Consider the following 13,646-nt stretch of genomic DNA (forward strand, 5'->3'; position numbering starts at 1 on the left):
GGAGGGAACTTGGATATAATTATCAACTGAAAAACCCACAGAATTCTCACAGGGAATTAAGCTAATAATTTGGGGTGTTAGAGTTAAGAAATTCCACAGATTAACACAGAAAGACTCAATCAAACAAACAAAGAAAGCTAAACTAACCACGATCTCGGACAGAAAGTTTATACTCTACTAACAGGTACTTAATCAATAACCACAGTCTAAGCACAGGTTATTATCAAGCCTGACTCTAATCTACAGACTAAGCACAAGATTAAGAGGTTTAAATTTGAGAGAAATCTCAGGTTTCATTCATAAATCAGCTGTGTTACAACAGTCTGAGTTGAGGTCCTTATATAGGCCCTCTTAGGTTACAAACTTGAAAGAAAAACTACATCCAAGGGTCAGGATCTCTCCTCACATGCTGGTAAGAGTCCAAGTACAATATTACAACGGTTTAAAAGCTCTTAATTGTAAACTGGAATGAAAACAAAAGAGAAATGCAGGTGACAGTGACAGGTTGTGGTCCTTTGTTGCATTGCTGGCTTTTCTGTTGAATGTAGGCACTTGAGGACGAAATGATTGAGTCCTTGGCATTAAAATTGGCTCTAGGTTGTATCTGGTATATGGGAAGACAAGCCAAAAGTTCCTTGCATGCTTTTTCCTCATGGTTTAGCCAGAAATGGAAAGATTGCTTTTGTTGTTTGTCAATTGCTGCAGTTCTGTCCAGCTTGGATTTCTAGGACTTGCATTGTGATTCTCCCTTGGACCCCTAGGACTTTTCTGAGCCTAGTTTAGTAACCAACCAGCTGGCCATGGTGGCAGCTGGTGGTTGGGCTTGTACTCGTACCCATTAGCCACTAAACCTAGCCCATTCTGGTTGCTTCCTGAAGTGGTTGTGGTGCTGTTTTGGCCTGCTTGCATTTGTGGAGTGTCCTGGTCAGTAGCTCCTGCTGCACATGTGGGCAACAATATCGACATATGATATTGGTTTGTATGAACTTTGCCACATGTTTAGCAGTAAGAGCAGTGTAAGATGCTGCTCCGACCCATTTAGTAAAATAGTCGATAGCTACCAAAATGAAACAATGACTTCCTGTTCCAGGTGGAGTGATCTTGCCAATGATGTCGATTCCCTAAGCATAAAACGACCAAGGAGAAGTCATGGTGTAAAGCAGTGAGGGAGGAACGTGTTGCACATTCCCGAAGACATGACAATTATGGCAATGTCTGACGTATTTGAAACAATCTGACTCCATTGTCGCCCAGTAATATCCTAGACGCGTTATTTTCTTTGCCATCATTGGTCCACTCATGTGAGGACCGCATTATCCATCGTGAACTTCTTCCATCACTTTTTGTGCCTGTGAATGATCGAGGCAACGCAAAACTACACCAAGAGGTGTTCTTTTGTATAATTCTCCATGCATGAGGAGGTATTGAAAGGCTAGTAGACGTATGGCACATTGTCCTCTCTTATCCATATCTGGTGGGTATGTACCATTGAGCTTGAAGTTTAGAATGGCTTGAAACCAAGGTTCCCCTGGGCTTTCTTTTTCGTCCGTAATTTGGTGTGCATAGGCTGGTTCTGACCGAAGTTCGATGCATAAAGGCATTTCTATCATGTTATCTGGCATATTAATCAAGGATGCAAGTTTTGCAAGAGCGTCTGAAAATTGATTCTCTTCACGGGGTAGGTGTAGGTAAGTGACCTGATCGAAGAATTGGGCGACTTGATCTATCCTAGCCTGATAAGCTGCTAGACTTTTACTTCGAATTTTCCAAGATCCCGTAATCTGGTTAATGATCAAGGATGAGTCTCCATGGACTCAAAGATTCTTGATACCTAAACTCACTGCTGCTTGTAGACCAATGAGGCAAGCTTCATATTCTGCTGCGTTATTTATCACCTCGAAGTCGAGTTTGACAGAAAGTGGTGTATGCTCGCCTTCAGGAGAAATGAGCAACACTCCTATTCCAAATCCTCTTAGATTCGATGCTCCATCAATGTAAAGATCCCAAGAGTCTACACTGGTTTGTAGTATGTCCTCGTCTGGAAATGACCACATGTCTATTGTTTGGGTGTCGTTGATAAGATTGTCTGCGAAGAACTCGGCAACAGCGCGTCCCTTTATGACCTTCAGAGGTACGTATTTGAGATCGAACTCTGAGAGCATTAGGGTCCATCTTGCCAAATGGCCGTTGAGAACGGGTTTCTCGAAAAGGTACTTGAGGGATCCATTTTGGAATACACCTTGACAGAGTAGCTAAGCATGTAGTGGCGTAGCTTCTTTGTCGCCCACACAAGAACGAGGCATGTCTTTTTCAGAGGTGTGTACTTACTCTCGTATTCTATGAACTTCTTACTAAGGTAGTAGATAACTCTTTCTTCTTTTCCAACATTTTGTGCAAGCATAGCTCCCATGGCTATTTCAGTGACTGTGAGATATAAACCAAGAAGTTGATCTCGTTGAGGAGGCATTAGCACTGGTGGTTTGGCTAGTATCTCCTTGATCTTGTCAAATGCTTTCTGACAGTCGTCGTCCCATATGGTATGATCTCTTTTCTTGAGCTTTTTGAAAATGGGTTCGCAGATCATAGTAAGCTTTGATATGAATCGGCTTATATACTGTACTTTACCTAGAAATCCTCTAACCTCCTTCTCTGTCTGGGGTTGTAGCATTTCGATTAAGGCTTTGATCTTGGATGGATCAATTTCTATTCCTCTCTAGCTGACAACGTATCCCAGAAGCTTGCCTGACGTTACCCCGAATGCACATTTCTGAGGATTGAGTCTCATGTTGTATTTGCGCAATCTTAGGAAGAATTTGCGAAGGTTATCAATATGCCCTTTCCTGTCCTTGTACTTGATGATCATATTATTGACGTACACTTCTGCTTCTTTATGCATCATGTCATGAAGCAAGGTGGTTTCAGTTCGTTGATATGTAGCTCCCGCATTGATGAGCCCAAATGGCATAACTGTATAACAATAGGTGCCCCATTGAGTAACGAAAGCTGTCTTATGTATGTCTTCTATGGCCATTTTGATTTGATTATACCCTGTATATCCGTCCATGAAGGATAACAACGCGTAATCTGCTGTATTATCTACCAATATGTCGATGTGTGGTAGAGGGAAGTCGTCTTTGGGACTTGCTTTGTTCAAGTCTCTAAAATCAACAAAAACTCAGATTCGCCCATCCTTTTTGGGTACGGGGAATATGTTAGCCACCAGTCTGAATACTAGAAAACTTTGATGAACCCGACTTTGAATTGTTTATCGATATCTTCTTTGATCTTAAGAGCCCATTCGGTCCTCATCCTACGAAGCTTCTGTTTCACGGGTTTAAAACCTGGTTTGATTGGAATTCGATGTTCTGCGATATCCCTGTCGATTCCTGGCATGTCCTTGTAAGACCAAGCGAAAACGTCTTTGAACTCGTGTAGGATGTTGATGAAACTGGTCCTTTCAGTTGGGTTTAAGGTCGTCCCTATCCTAAGTTCTCGGGGTTCTAGTTTGGTTCCTACGTTGATGGGTTCGGTGTTCTCTATAACTGGTGCCCCTTCCCCCTCATGTAATATTTCTTTGACTATGTAGGGAGGTAATTCGACTGAGTCTGGGTTAAGATCATTCTCATCATCATCGTAAATAGAATTGCATTCAGAATAACACAAAGAGTAAGAAGAATATGATTTATTCATATTTAATTTTGAAAAGAGTTGAAACAAAGAAGCCATCTGTTCTGTAGTCAGTGGCGGTAGAGGGACAGCTACCGGGACATTTCCCAAGCTACTGTTACTACTCGATGCTATGCTAGGATAAACAAGGGGATGGGGAGTGACGACAGAAGAAGACTCTCTAGCGACTTCTCTAGAGTCAGACTCTGGTTCTGACTCTGACTCCGACTCATATTTGTTGTTTTCAGGTTCTCCTTTGAACATCTTTCCTTCTCCAGTGGTGAGCTTGAAGAGTCTTCCTTTACTGTTTGTCCATTTAATCGACTTTCTCCATCCTTTCTGCTGATTTGGATTAGTTTCAGTAATTAAGGCCAACGGGTTGAAATGGTCATCTTGAAGTATCATGGTAATGATCTCATCCGTGAGACTTTTGGCACTTTTGATTAAAGGAAGATCCTTGAGGTAGACATCTTCATCGCTATCTGTCCATATTCCGTTGATTACCTCCTTGTTTGGGGAGATAAGATGTGAGCAATCCAAGGTGGTTTCCTCATCTGTGATCATCAGAACTCCAAGAGGATTCTGAGTATTGTTAGGCTTACCTCCAGAAGGTATGGGTAAACGACCATCTTCGATCATATCTTGAAGAACATGTTTCAGTTTGAAGCATTTCTCTGTATCGTGTCCCTTGCCTCTATGATATTCGCAGTACGCATTTTCGTCCCAGAATTTAGACTTCTTTTCTGGGACAGGTGTAGGTCCTATGGGTTGGAGCTTACCTTGTTTCATCAATCTCTTCAGAGCGTTGGAGTATGAATCACCAATGTTTGTGAACTTCCTTTGCGGGATATTCTTCTTAGATGATTCGACAAGGTTAACCTCATCAGTCTTGCTAGTAGAGCCATAAGAACGACTCGTCGAGCCTTGATATCCATGACCTACCGTTTTGGACAAGAGTCCTTTAAGGATGTCATCTTCAATTCTTATCCCTAGTACAGTCAAATCTTTGAAAGACTTTATGTTTTGGTACCTCAAGTGGTTTTCATAAATGGGTCTCAGGTTATCCACGAACTTTTCCACAAGAGTGGCTTCGTCGGGACGTTCAACAATTTGTGTGCTAGTCTTCTTCCACTTACTTAGGAAGTCGGTGAAGCCTTCTTTCTCATTTTGGGTAAGAACCTCTAGAGTGCGCATATTGACTTGGATCTTAGCATTATCCACGTATTGTTTACTGAACTCAATTGCAGCATCATCCCAAGTGGCAATCTTCTTGTGCTCCAAAGAGTAGAACCATTGCTTAGGAATGGTGTCTAGAGATGAAGGAAAGATCCTTAAGAACATCTTAGGTTTGATGCCTTTGATAGACATGTAGTCTTTGAAAGCACGAATGTGGTTCAAAGGGTTTTCATGCCCCTTGAACTTTGGGATGTCAGTCATGTTGAAGTTGGTTGGCAATTCAGCATTCACGGCCTCATACTTGCGATTATTCTCCCTGTAGATGTCATCTCCCTTGAGGTACATTAGTTGCTCCTCCAAGTATTGAAGTCGCTTCTCAGCTTCAGTAGGACCTATTGGAAGGTTGGTTTCTTGTTGTCCAAGAAAGGGTGGAAGGTTATCATGCACGATCTCGTTAGGAATATCATTTTCTACAGGAGGGAGTCTAGTTTCTACGGCAACGATTCAGCCTTCAATAGCGTTGAGGTGAGCGTAAGCTTGGTCTTGGCTTGTTTGGAGACGGACGAGCGTAGGTAGGATTTGATCATTACCATTTTGGGGTTGATCACTAATACTTGTGTGACTAGTTCCATACATCTTGGAAACTGGATAAGAGATCGACGATGAATCAAAACACGATCGACCATTCTAGCACACTTACTCAAAGAAAAGACTCAACTTGTGATGTGGGAGGGTGCCACTGTGTTAAGTGAGGTTTGAAAATGACAAAGTCTTGAAATGTTTGTCCTAAGCAACTGTAGTGTAGTTGTAGGAGTGCTGACTCGAAGTGAGGTTTTAAAATGGGTTTTGAGGCCCGAATTTTGACTGGAGATTTGGACAGAGTTTCGACCCATTTTGCGTTAATTTTGGCCATTTTTGAAAATGTTTACATTTTGAAAAGGGTTTTATTTCACAAAATTTCGCCATAGTTTTATTTACAAAATGGTGATCACATATGATATAGGCATTCATACAGGCATTATAACGTTATGTTGAGTGCATTTATAAGGGTTTTGGCTTAAAAAGGTGGGTTGTCATACCAAGCGATCAAACCCTGGTCTGTGGAGAGGTCCGTGCCGAACATGAGTAAGGCCGGTTCCTAGTCCATTTCCTCGAGTAGTGAAAGCCCTTGATACAAACAGGAGTATGCACCACGGTATGGTTGACGTCAATCGCTATCTATCTTTAGGCCCAGATAAGAATTTGGACCGTCCAGACGGGACGATTGGTCGAATGGGTTGGGTTAGGTTGGGTTGGGCCCAGGAAGGCCGAATAAAACGACCTAAGAAGGTCGAGTAATGAAAACCGACAACTGTCTCATATCAACTATTCCCTAACCTCGTTCAAGTTTCACCGTTGGCAACACGTAAGTGTATACTCCTCAGCGGAGTCGCCAAACTGTGGACACGGGGGCCACGAGGGCGTTTGAGACAAGTGTTTGCATTTGTGGAGTCGCCACCAATTTTTATGGGAACTTGGAACCGTTCGAATACCTCGTGTCATGTCAAGACACAAAGTACTGACATGAACACTAAGAACTCGTTACCCTTAGCATTCTCTCTCTAGAATGACTCTCGTAGATCTAGAGTAAGGGGTGAGGGTACGTATTAGGAAGTCCTTTTACTGAACACTTAATCCCGTCCGGCTCGATAGAGGCCTCTACTAATGACAAGGGAAATCGTTCATACTTGATATGTTATCGATTATATGCATGCAATGCAACATCCAACGTTTTGATCCTAGCATGTGAAATTCAACTAAGTCGGTGAACACGTAATTAACACTTATTAATGTCGAATTAGGGTTTAGAATTAATTACATGTGAAAACAAGTAAATAAATCATACAGGAATAAATACGAGAAATAAATAACGATAACTAAAATTACAAGAAAATTACAATGATTTGATTTATTTACGTCAAAAGTATACTTAAGGTGGACAATTTGAGGAAAATAAAGGAAAATAAATAAAACTAGAAAATATGGACAGATTAAGGGTGATATTACGACTAACAGTCGATTAATTACGTAATTAAAGGATTAGGTCAAAGCAAGAACGAAAGTTCAGGGACAGAAATTACCCCGGAACAGGCGCAGCATTGCTGCGTCTCTTGGAAGAGGCGCAGTGGTCACTGCGTCTGTTCCTGAGCTGAGTTCTGGCCGTGAAGTCAGAACTGCGAGTTGTTACATTCGTTTGTGAATTTAATGGTTGATTATTGATATTTGACTCGGATGAAAGTGATTTAGCGTATTATTAACATGTGAAACTGTCTTAAAAGCGATAAAACGAATTAAGATGGATCAAAAAGAATTATAAACGAATTAAAATGAATTAGGTTAAATTATGAAGATGGAAACGAGTTGAAAGAACTAGATGAACTGGAAACAAGCGGTGAAAACATGTACCAAAGATGAATTCCAGAAACTTGATATGAACGAATCGAGTCTCCAAAATCCGGGTTTGATTTAATGGCGAAAACCCGCAAATATCGATTATAAGGGATTTAAACCGTAAATAAAATATGATATTTATTAAGAATATGTTAAAAGATTATTATGTATGGAAAAAAGGAGAGAAAATAAGAAAAGGAAGCAAAAGGGACGAACTAACAGAGAACCGAGGAAGAAGAAGAAAGGCAGGAACTGCGACAGCCTCTGGAAGAGGCGCAGCAGTTGCTGCGTTTCTTCTCCAGGTCGGTTTGCTGCTGATCCGTAAAAACAGTTCAACAATAGGGTTTTAGAAATCGATTTTAAGCGTATTTTTGACATAAATCTTACATTAATTAGTACAATAAATAAAGTACATTAAAAAAGATGGGATTTACGCCCTCAGACTTAAATGTTTGACGAAACGAGATTAACTAAGTTAACGTATAGTGATTGCTCGACTCGAATGTATGTAGAAAGTGCCCTCGTTAGTGGATTTAGATTAAATTGATTGATGTGTAGTGGTCAAATTGGTGGGTCATGCAACGTGACTGGGGCTCAAAATGATCTGAGCTTACGTGGTCGATTGAATAAGCACGTAGGCGTCGAATGCTTAGAGCACGATCTTAGAAAGCAAAGGGAGAAGTGAAGGGCAGACACTCACGTGAAAAATATGTGGAACGAAGGTCCCTATTTATACTAAAAAATATGGAGAGTTATGGAATGACCCAAACTTTGGAAACAAATCATGGAAAAATCTGAAAATATGCAGAAAAGAGCTGGGGAAGAGGCGCAGCGGCCGCCGCGATCCTTCGAAGAGGTGCAACATCTGCTGCGTCATTTCCCCAGAGGTTTCCTCCTACGGAAGAAAGAATTTCGCGTTTCGTTTATGGAATTGCGGTGGATCTCTACTTTCTTATTCTTTAAAATAAGATTTTCGGGATATATTTTACCAAAAGATATAAAATTTTAATTTATGAAATAAATATCGGGAAATTCTAGGACATTCCGACTCGGCATTTTGAATGGTTTCTTAGAAAATGATGCGGTTTTTGACTCGGACTCCAAATGAACTCTAATTACTGTCAAAACGACCGTATAGGCGCGTAGATGACCAAGGGGTAGACACAAGTATTTGAGCTATCACTTGACGAAAAACTTATGGAGTGATATAAATCGTTCCGCGTATCAAACATGCGGCCCAATCATCACTGGGTGGCTGGCGGGAGGTACAGAAACGAGGTATCTACAAGTAGCTTAGAATTTTACTCTAAGTGTTGAGCATGGTTCTTTGAACCTTTGATAATATCAATATTGAAATTGAGATGGAAATTGGTTACTGGTATTGAGTTACAAGTTCTGGTGCCTATGTGCCGAGTTATGTTTACGGTCTAGAGTGACCATGGTTATTGAGTATTTGAGATTGAAATCGATATTCAGATGGAAATATTGTTTCGCGGTCTTATCCGCCAGTTCACTCACCCCTTGTCCTTGGCTTAGGTTCGACAATAAGAATACGATATTTGGTTATTTGGAAGTATTATATTATGAGTCGGAGTAATGAGTGAGGCGGAGTAGTGAGATCAAACTTGGTTAATTATTGGGATAAGAGAGAGTGTTATTTTATGGAATTTGAACGAAGTTAGTTTGAGGTTCAGATTAGTGAAAGGGGAGTGTTTTTATTATTCTCTGTGTTTATTTTTATTTTTATGTGTATGTGTTTCCATGCCATGACCAAAAACGGTTCTGCTTATATTCAGGTATTATCTGTTACTCAGCTCCCCGGCTGACGTGTTTTCTCCCTTCGGGGTTGCTCGTCATGTGGGTAGTCCTTTCTATCTTCTGGTTTTGCTTTCAGGTCTTCCGCTGCTATTCAAAAAGGGTTTTATTTGAAGACAAGATTATATTTAAAGTGTTTGTAAAAGTTTTAGTTCATTTTGTATATTTTATTTTAGGAGACATTTTGTAAGAAAAACTTTGTATATTAATTATAATATCTCTTTATTTCGGCGGGTTTATCTTGAAAGTTAGTTTTAATTTAGCCGAAAATCAGGGGTGTTACAATTGGTATCAGAGCGGGTTCTTTCTTGGTTAGGTGTTAAAATCGTTACATCTTGACATCACCAATTTCAATTTTAAAACCTTTCTTGAATGTTTGTGACTCAAATTATTTTGAATATTTAGTTCGAGGACGAAGTTTGTTTTTAAGGAGGGTAATATGTAATACCACTCAAACTTTGAAAATATTTTTTTTGATTTCTAAAGTAGAACGTCGGGACGAAGTTCCTTTTAAGAGAGGAAGATTATAATACCCCAAATATCTTTGTATTTAATCAATATTCCTTAGTTTTTATTTGGAAAATATAGTATAATTTACTTATTCTCATAAAGAATTTCTTAGTAATTTTATTTGCACATAGCCTTACGGACTCCCATATGTACTTACATACTTTCCTATGTTAACTCACCTTATTATTACTAACCCTAAGTATTAATATCCACTTTTTCCGTTCTCTGCCAAAAACTCCCTTTTATCAATTTGCTTCCCTCTTATTTACAAATCAAAAAGTCAAAAAAAAAAACCAAGGTAACCATTAAACGTCATTTTTGTTGTTTGTCATTATCTTGATCACCATATCATAATAACTTGCCACTGTTGATCAATTTGAGCGTCGTTGTGAACCACGGTTACTTTGTCTAGCGCGTGTCATCCTCGTTACTTCTCCTTTATTTATTTGTGGTGGGTGTTGTCCTTTGAGCCAATTTGACTATTTCGGGATTTATCATACTATAGAAGGTAATACGATTCTACCGATCCTATTATTATTATTATTATTATTATTATTATTATTATTATTATTATTTTTTTTTTTTTTTTTTTTTTTTTTTTTTTTTTGCAGAAAGCTTGGATCTTAATATTAAACAAATAACGTTATAAGTACAAGATCCCAAACTACCTCTACAAGGAAAGTCAGAGAGACCACCTAAGCCAAAGGAAAAACCAAAAGAACACCAAGTGGGCTACACCCTTAACAAGAACGAAGCATCACTAGATATACAATCTTCCTAATAAGAGTAGAAGGAGAAGTTGATTTGCCTTCAAACACCCTCTTGTTTCTCTCCTGCCAGATGAGATACAAGGAGCAAAGAAGGGCACATCGCCTCTGATGCTTCAATAAGCTCTTCCCCTGTTGCACCGTTGGAACCAGCGAGCAATTCTACTAAGGACATTAGGGGCGCCTATGTGAAGCCATTGAGAAATAAAGAGCCAAATCTCAGAAGAGAAAGGACAAGTGAAGAATAAATGGGACCTGCATTCAGCATTGTATTCACACAATGCACACCTATTAACTAGGTACAGCCCTCTCGCACAGATATTATCAATAGTGGACAGCTTGTTTTGAAGCGCAAGGAGGCTAATCACAACATGTTTAGGAAAGTTTACAGAATCCCCAAGAGTTCGAGCCAGAGGGAAGCATTCCCCATGGGCACGAAATAAATCATAAGCTTGGGACTTAAAATCAGGGCGCAAGAGGAAGAGCTTTGCACCAGCAGCAGAACCAACCAGCTGAAGAAAGGAGTCACGGCAGTGGATAATACTATGCCAGCTCCAAGAGTAGGCAGGAGTAATTTGGAAGTCCCAAACACTCACCCCTTTCAAAACATAAGCATTGATCCATCTTACCCAAATTGTAGGTGAATCAAGCTCAATTTTCCTAAGCCAGTCCAACATGAGGCACTTATTCCAACTAAGAATCTCCTTGATGTTAATGCCACCTTCAACAAGAGGACAACAAAGACTCTTCCAGCTTTTGAACACCATCTTTCGTTGCCCATCCCCAATACCCCAAAGAAAGTCTTTACAAAGTTTGTTAATTTTCTTAACTACCCCCTTAGGCAATAAAACACTAGCCCCCCCAGAAATTTTGAATCCCAAAAATAACTGAGTTGACAAGAGCACACTTACCAGCGTAGCTCAACAAATGATTTGCCCAATGATTAATTTTGCTTCTTATCTTTTCCAACAAGGGCACAAACATCTGCTGAGTCAGACGAGCACTGAAAAGGGGAATACCCAAATATCTCACAGGAAGAGCACCCTCTACATATCCAGTGGCAGCAAGAATAAGGCTCTTAATCTGGGGTGAGACACCTCCAAAGTAGAGATTAGACTTTAGAGGGTTAACTCTCAAACCGGAAAAAGAAGCAAACATGTCAAGGCAAACATCCACAGCCTGAATGGATGGCAAGTCACCTCGTGTAAAAACCAATAAATCATCCGCAAAAATAAGGTGAGTGAGATTAATTTTTACGCATTTGGGGTGATAGGAAAATCCAGAATAAGTAGGAAGACGTCTAAGCAACCTTGATAGAACCTCCATACACAAGGCAAAGAGGTAAGGAGAAAGGGGGTCTCCTTGCCTCAAACCCCTCCTCCCAGGAAAGAACCCTTCAACAGACCCGTAGATGTTAAGAGAGAAATGAGAAGCTGTGACACAAGCAAGCACCCACTTACTAAACTGATCAGGAAACCCAAATAATTTCAAACACTCAGCCAAGAAAGCCCAGTTCACAGAATCAAAAGCCTTCTTTATGTCCACTTTCAGGATACAACGAGGAGTAAGATGAGCTCTGTTGTACTTAGCAGCCAACTCATGGGCAAGCATTGAGTTATCAAATAAATCTCGCCCCTCAATAAATGCAGCTTGCTCAAGACCAATAATAGATCCCAAAACAGTTTTCATTCTATTAGCAAGAATCTTGCTGACTGTCTTGTAGAAGACAGTACAACAAGAAATAGGCCTGAACTCCGTAACAGATTTAGGTGCTTCAGTTTTAGGAATAAGAGATATAAGAGTTGAGTTAGCAGCACGCGACATAACCCCTTTCTTGAAAAATTCATGGACATCAGCCACAAAGTCAGGCCCAGTAGTTGCCCAAGTATCCTTAAAAAAACCTGAAGAAAAGCCATCTACCCCAGGACTTTTATTTCTGTCAATAGAAAAGAGGGCAGTTTCAATTTCAGAAGTTGTGACCATATTGTTCAGGTGAGGAACCTGACAGAGAACATTTTCCTGGAACAGATTAGCAGGGAGGGCAGCATTAGGTTCTGCAATCCCTAAGAGGTTCTGATAATAGTTTAGAAATGCCTGAGTAACCTGTTGGTGCCCTTGACAAAGCTGCCCCTGAGCATCAGTGATAATCCCAATAGTATTCTTAGCCTTTCTAACAGCAATACTAGCGTAAAAGAACCTGGTATTCATATCAGAGAGTTTAAGATGGTGAATTTTAGCCTTCTGAGAAAGCATTCCCATCTCAGCTTCCTTAACAAGCCTATACTAATGCAAGAGGTGCTTCTCTTGCAGTAAAAGAGCATGGTTAAGGGGAGAATCTTGCAAGAGCTGCTGGCATTTCTGAAGCTTAAGTTTAGCAGCTGCAACCCTAGAGGTTAAGTTAGTATAATCCTGAGAGTGAAGCTGCTTCAACACAGGCCTTAAAGCTCTCAATTTAGAAAAGAAGGAGAAAATCTTATTCCCTGAAGCAGGAGTATTCCATCCACTAGAAACACAGTCACCAAATTTAGGGGAAAGAGACCAACAATTAAGGTACCTAAAAGGCTTATGAATAGTATGAGTAGCTGCCACATTGAGAAGAATGGATGAGTGATCAGAAACTCCAGAATGAAGAAAAGCAACAGATGACCCTGAAATCTGAAGGAACCAAGAAGAGTTAACAAGAAGCCTATCTAATTTAGCCCACTTAGGAGAAGAGACTTGATTATTTTGCCAAGTGTAAACCCCTCCAGTATAAAGATGGTCCTCCAGAACACAAGAGTGAAGGCAATCCCTAAAATCCTGCATTTCCTTATCATGAAGAACACAACCCACCCGTTCCTCAGATCGAAGAGAAACATTAAAATCTCCCACACAAACCCAGGGATCAATCAGACCATGAGAAAGACTTTTCAGAGCATTCCATAGCTCAATTCTTTCCTGAGCTCTATTGAAAGCATAGACCACAGTAAGGAGGATATGCTTTTGAGAAGAATAATGCAACAAGGAACAATGGAGGAATTGAGCACTAGAATCCAACACCCTCACCTGCACAGTAGCAGGATTCCACAAGAGCCAAATCCGACCACCAGGGTGAGAGTTATAATTGGTAGCAAGAGAATAACTACTAAACTGCCTTTTGTATATAACCTGAGCTAAATTACTCTTAATATGGGTTTCAATAACTGCCCCACAGTCAACCTTATTCCTTTTCAGGAATTCTAAAACCTCCTGCTGTTTTAGAGGATCATTCATCACCCTCACATTCCAGGAGGAAATGATCAT

At 40.2% G+C, this 13,646-nt stretch overlaps 1 protein-coding gene across 1 annotated transcript; it reads right to left on the reverse strand.

Moving 5' to 3' along the window:
* Positions 1-12,647: 12,647 nt before the first annotated feature.
* Positions 12,648-13,646, reverse strand: LOC141607641 (uncharacterized). The gene has a single exon (XM_074426993.1). It carries the CDS (start codon positions 13,644-13,646, stop codon positions 12,648-12,650), a length of 999 nt encoding a protein of 332 aa, XP_074283094.1.

The sequence above is a fragment of the Silene latifolia genome, chromosome 10 (assembly GCF_048544455.1).
Source record: "Silene latifolia isolate original U9 population chromosome 10, ASM4854445v1, whole genome shotgun sequence".
Classification (NCBI taxonomy): domain Eukaryota; kingdom Viridiplantae; phylum Streptophyta; class Magnoliopsida; order Caryophyllales; family Caryophyllaceae; genus Silene; species Silene latifolia.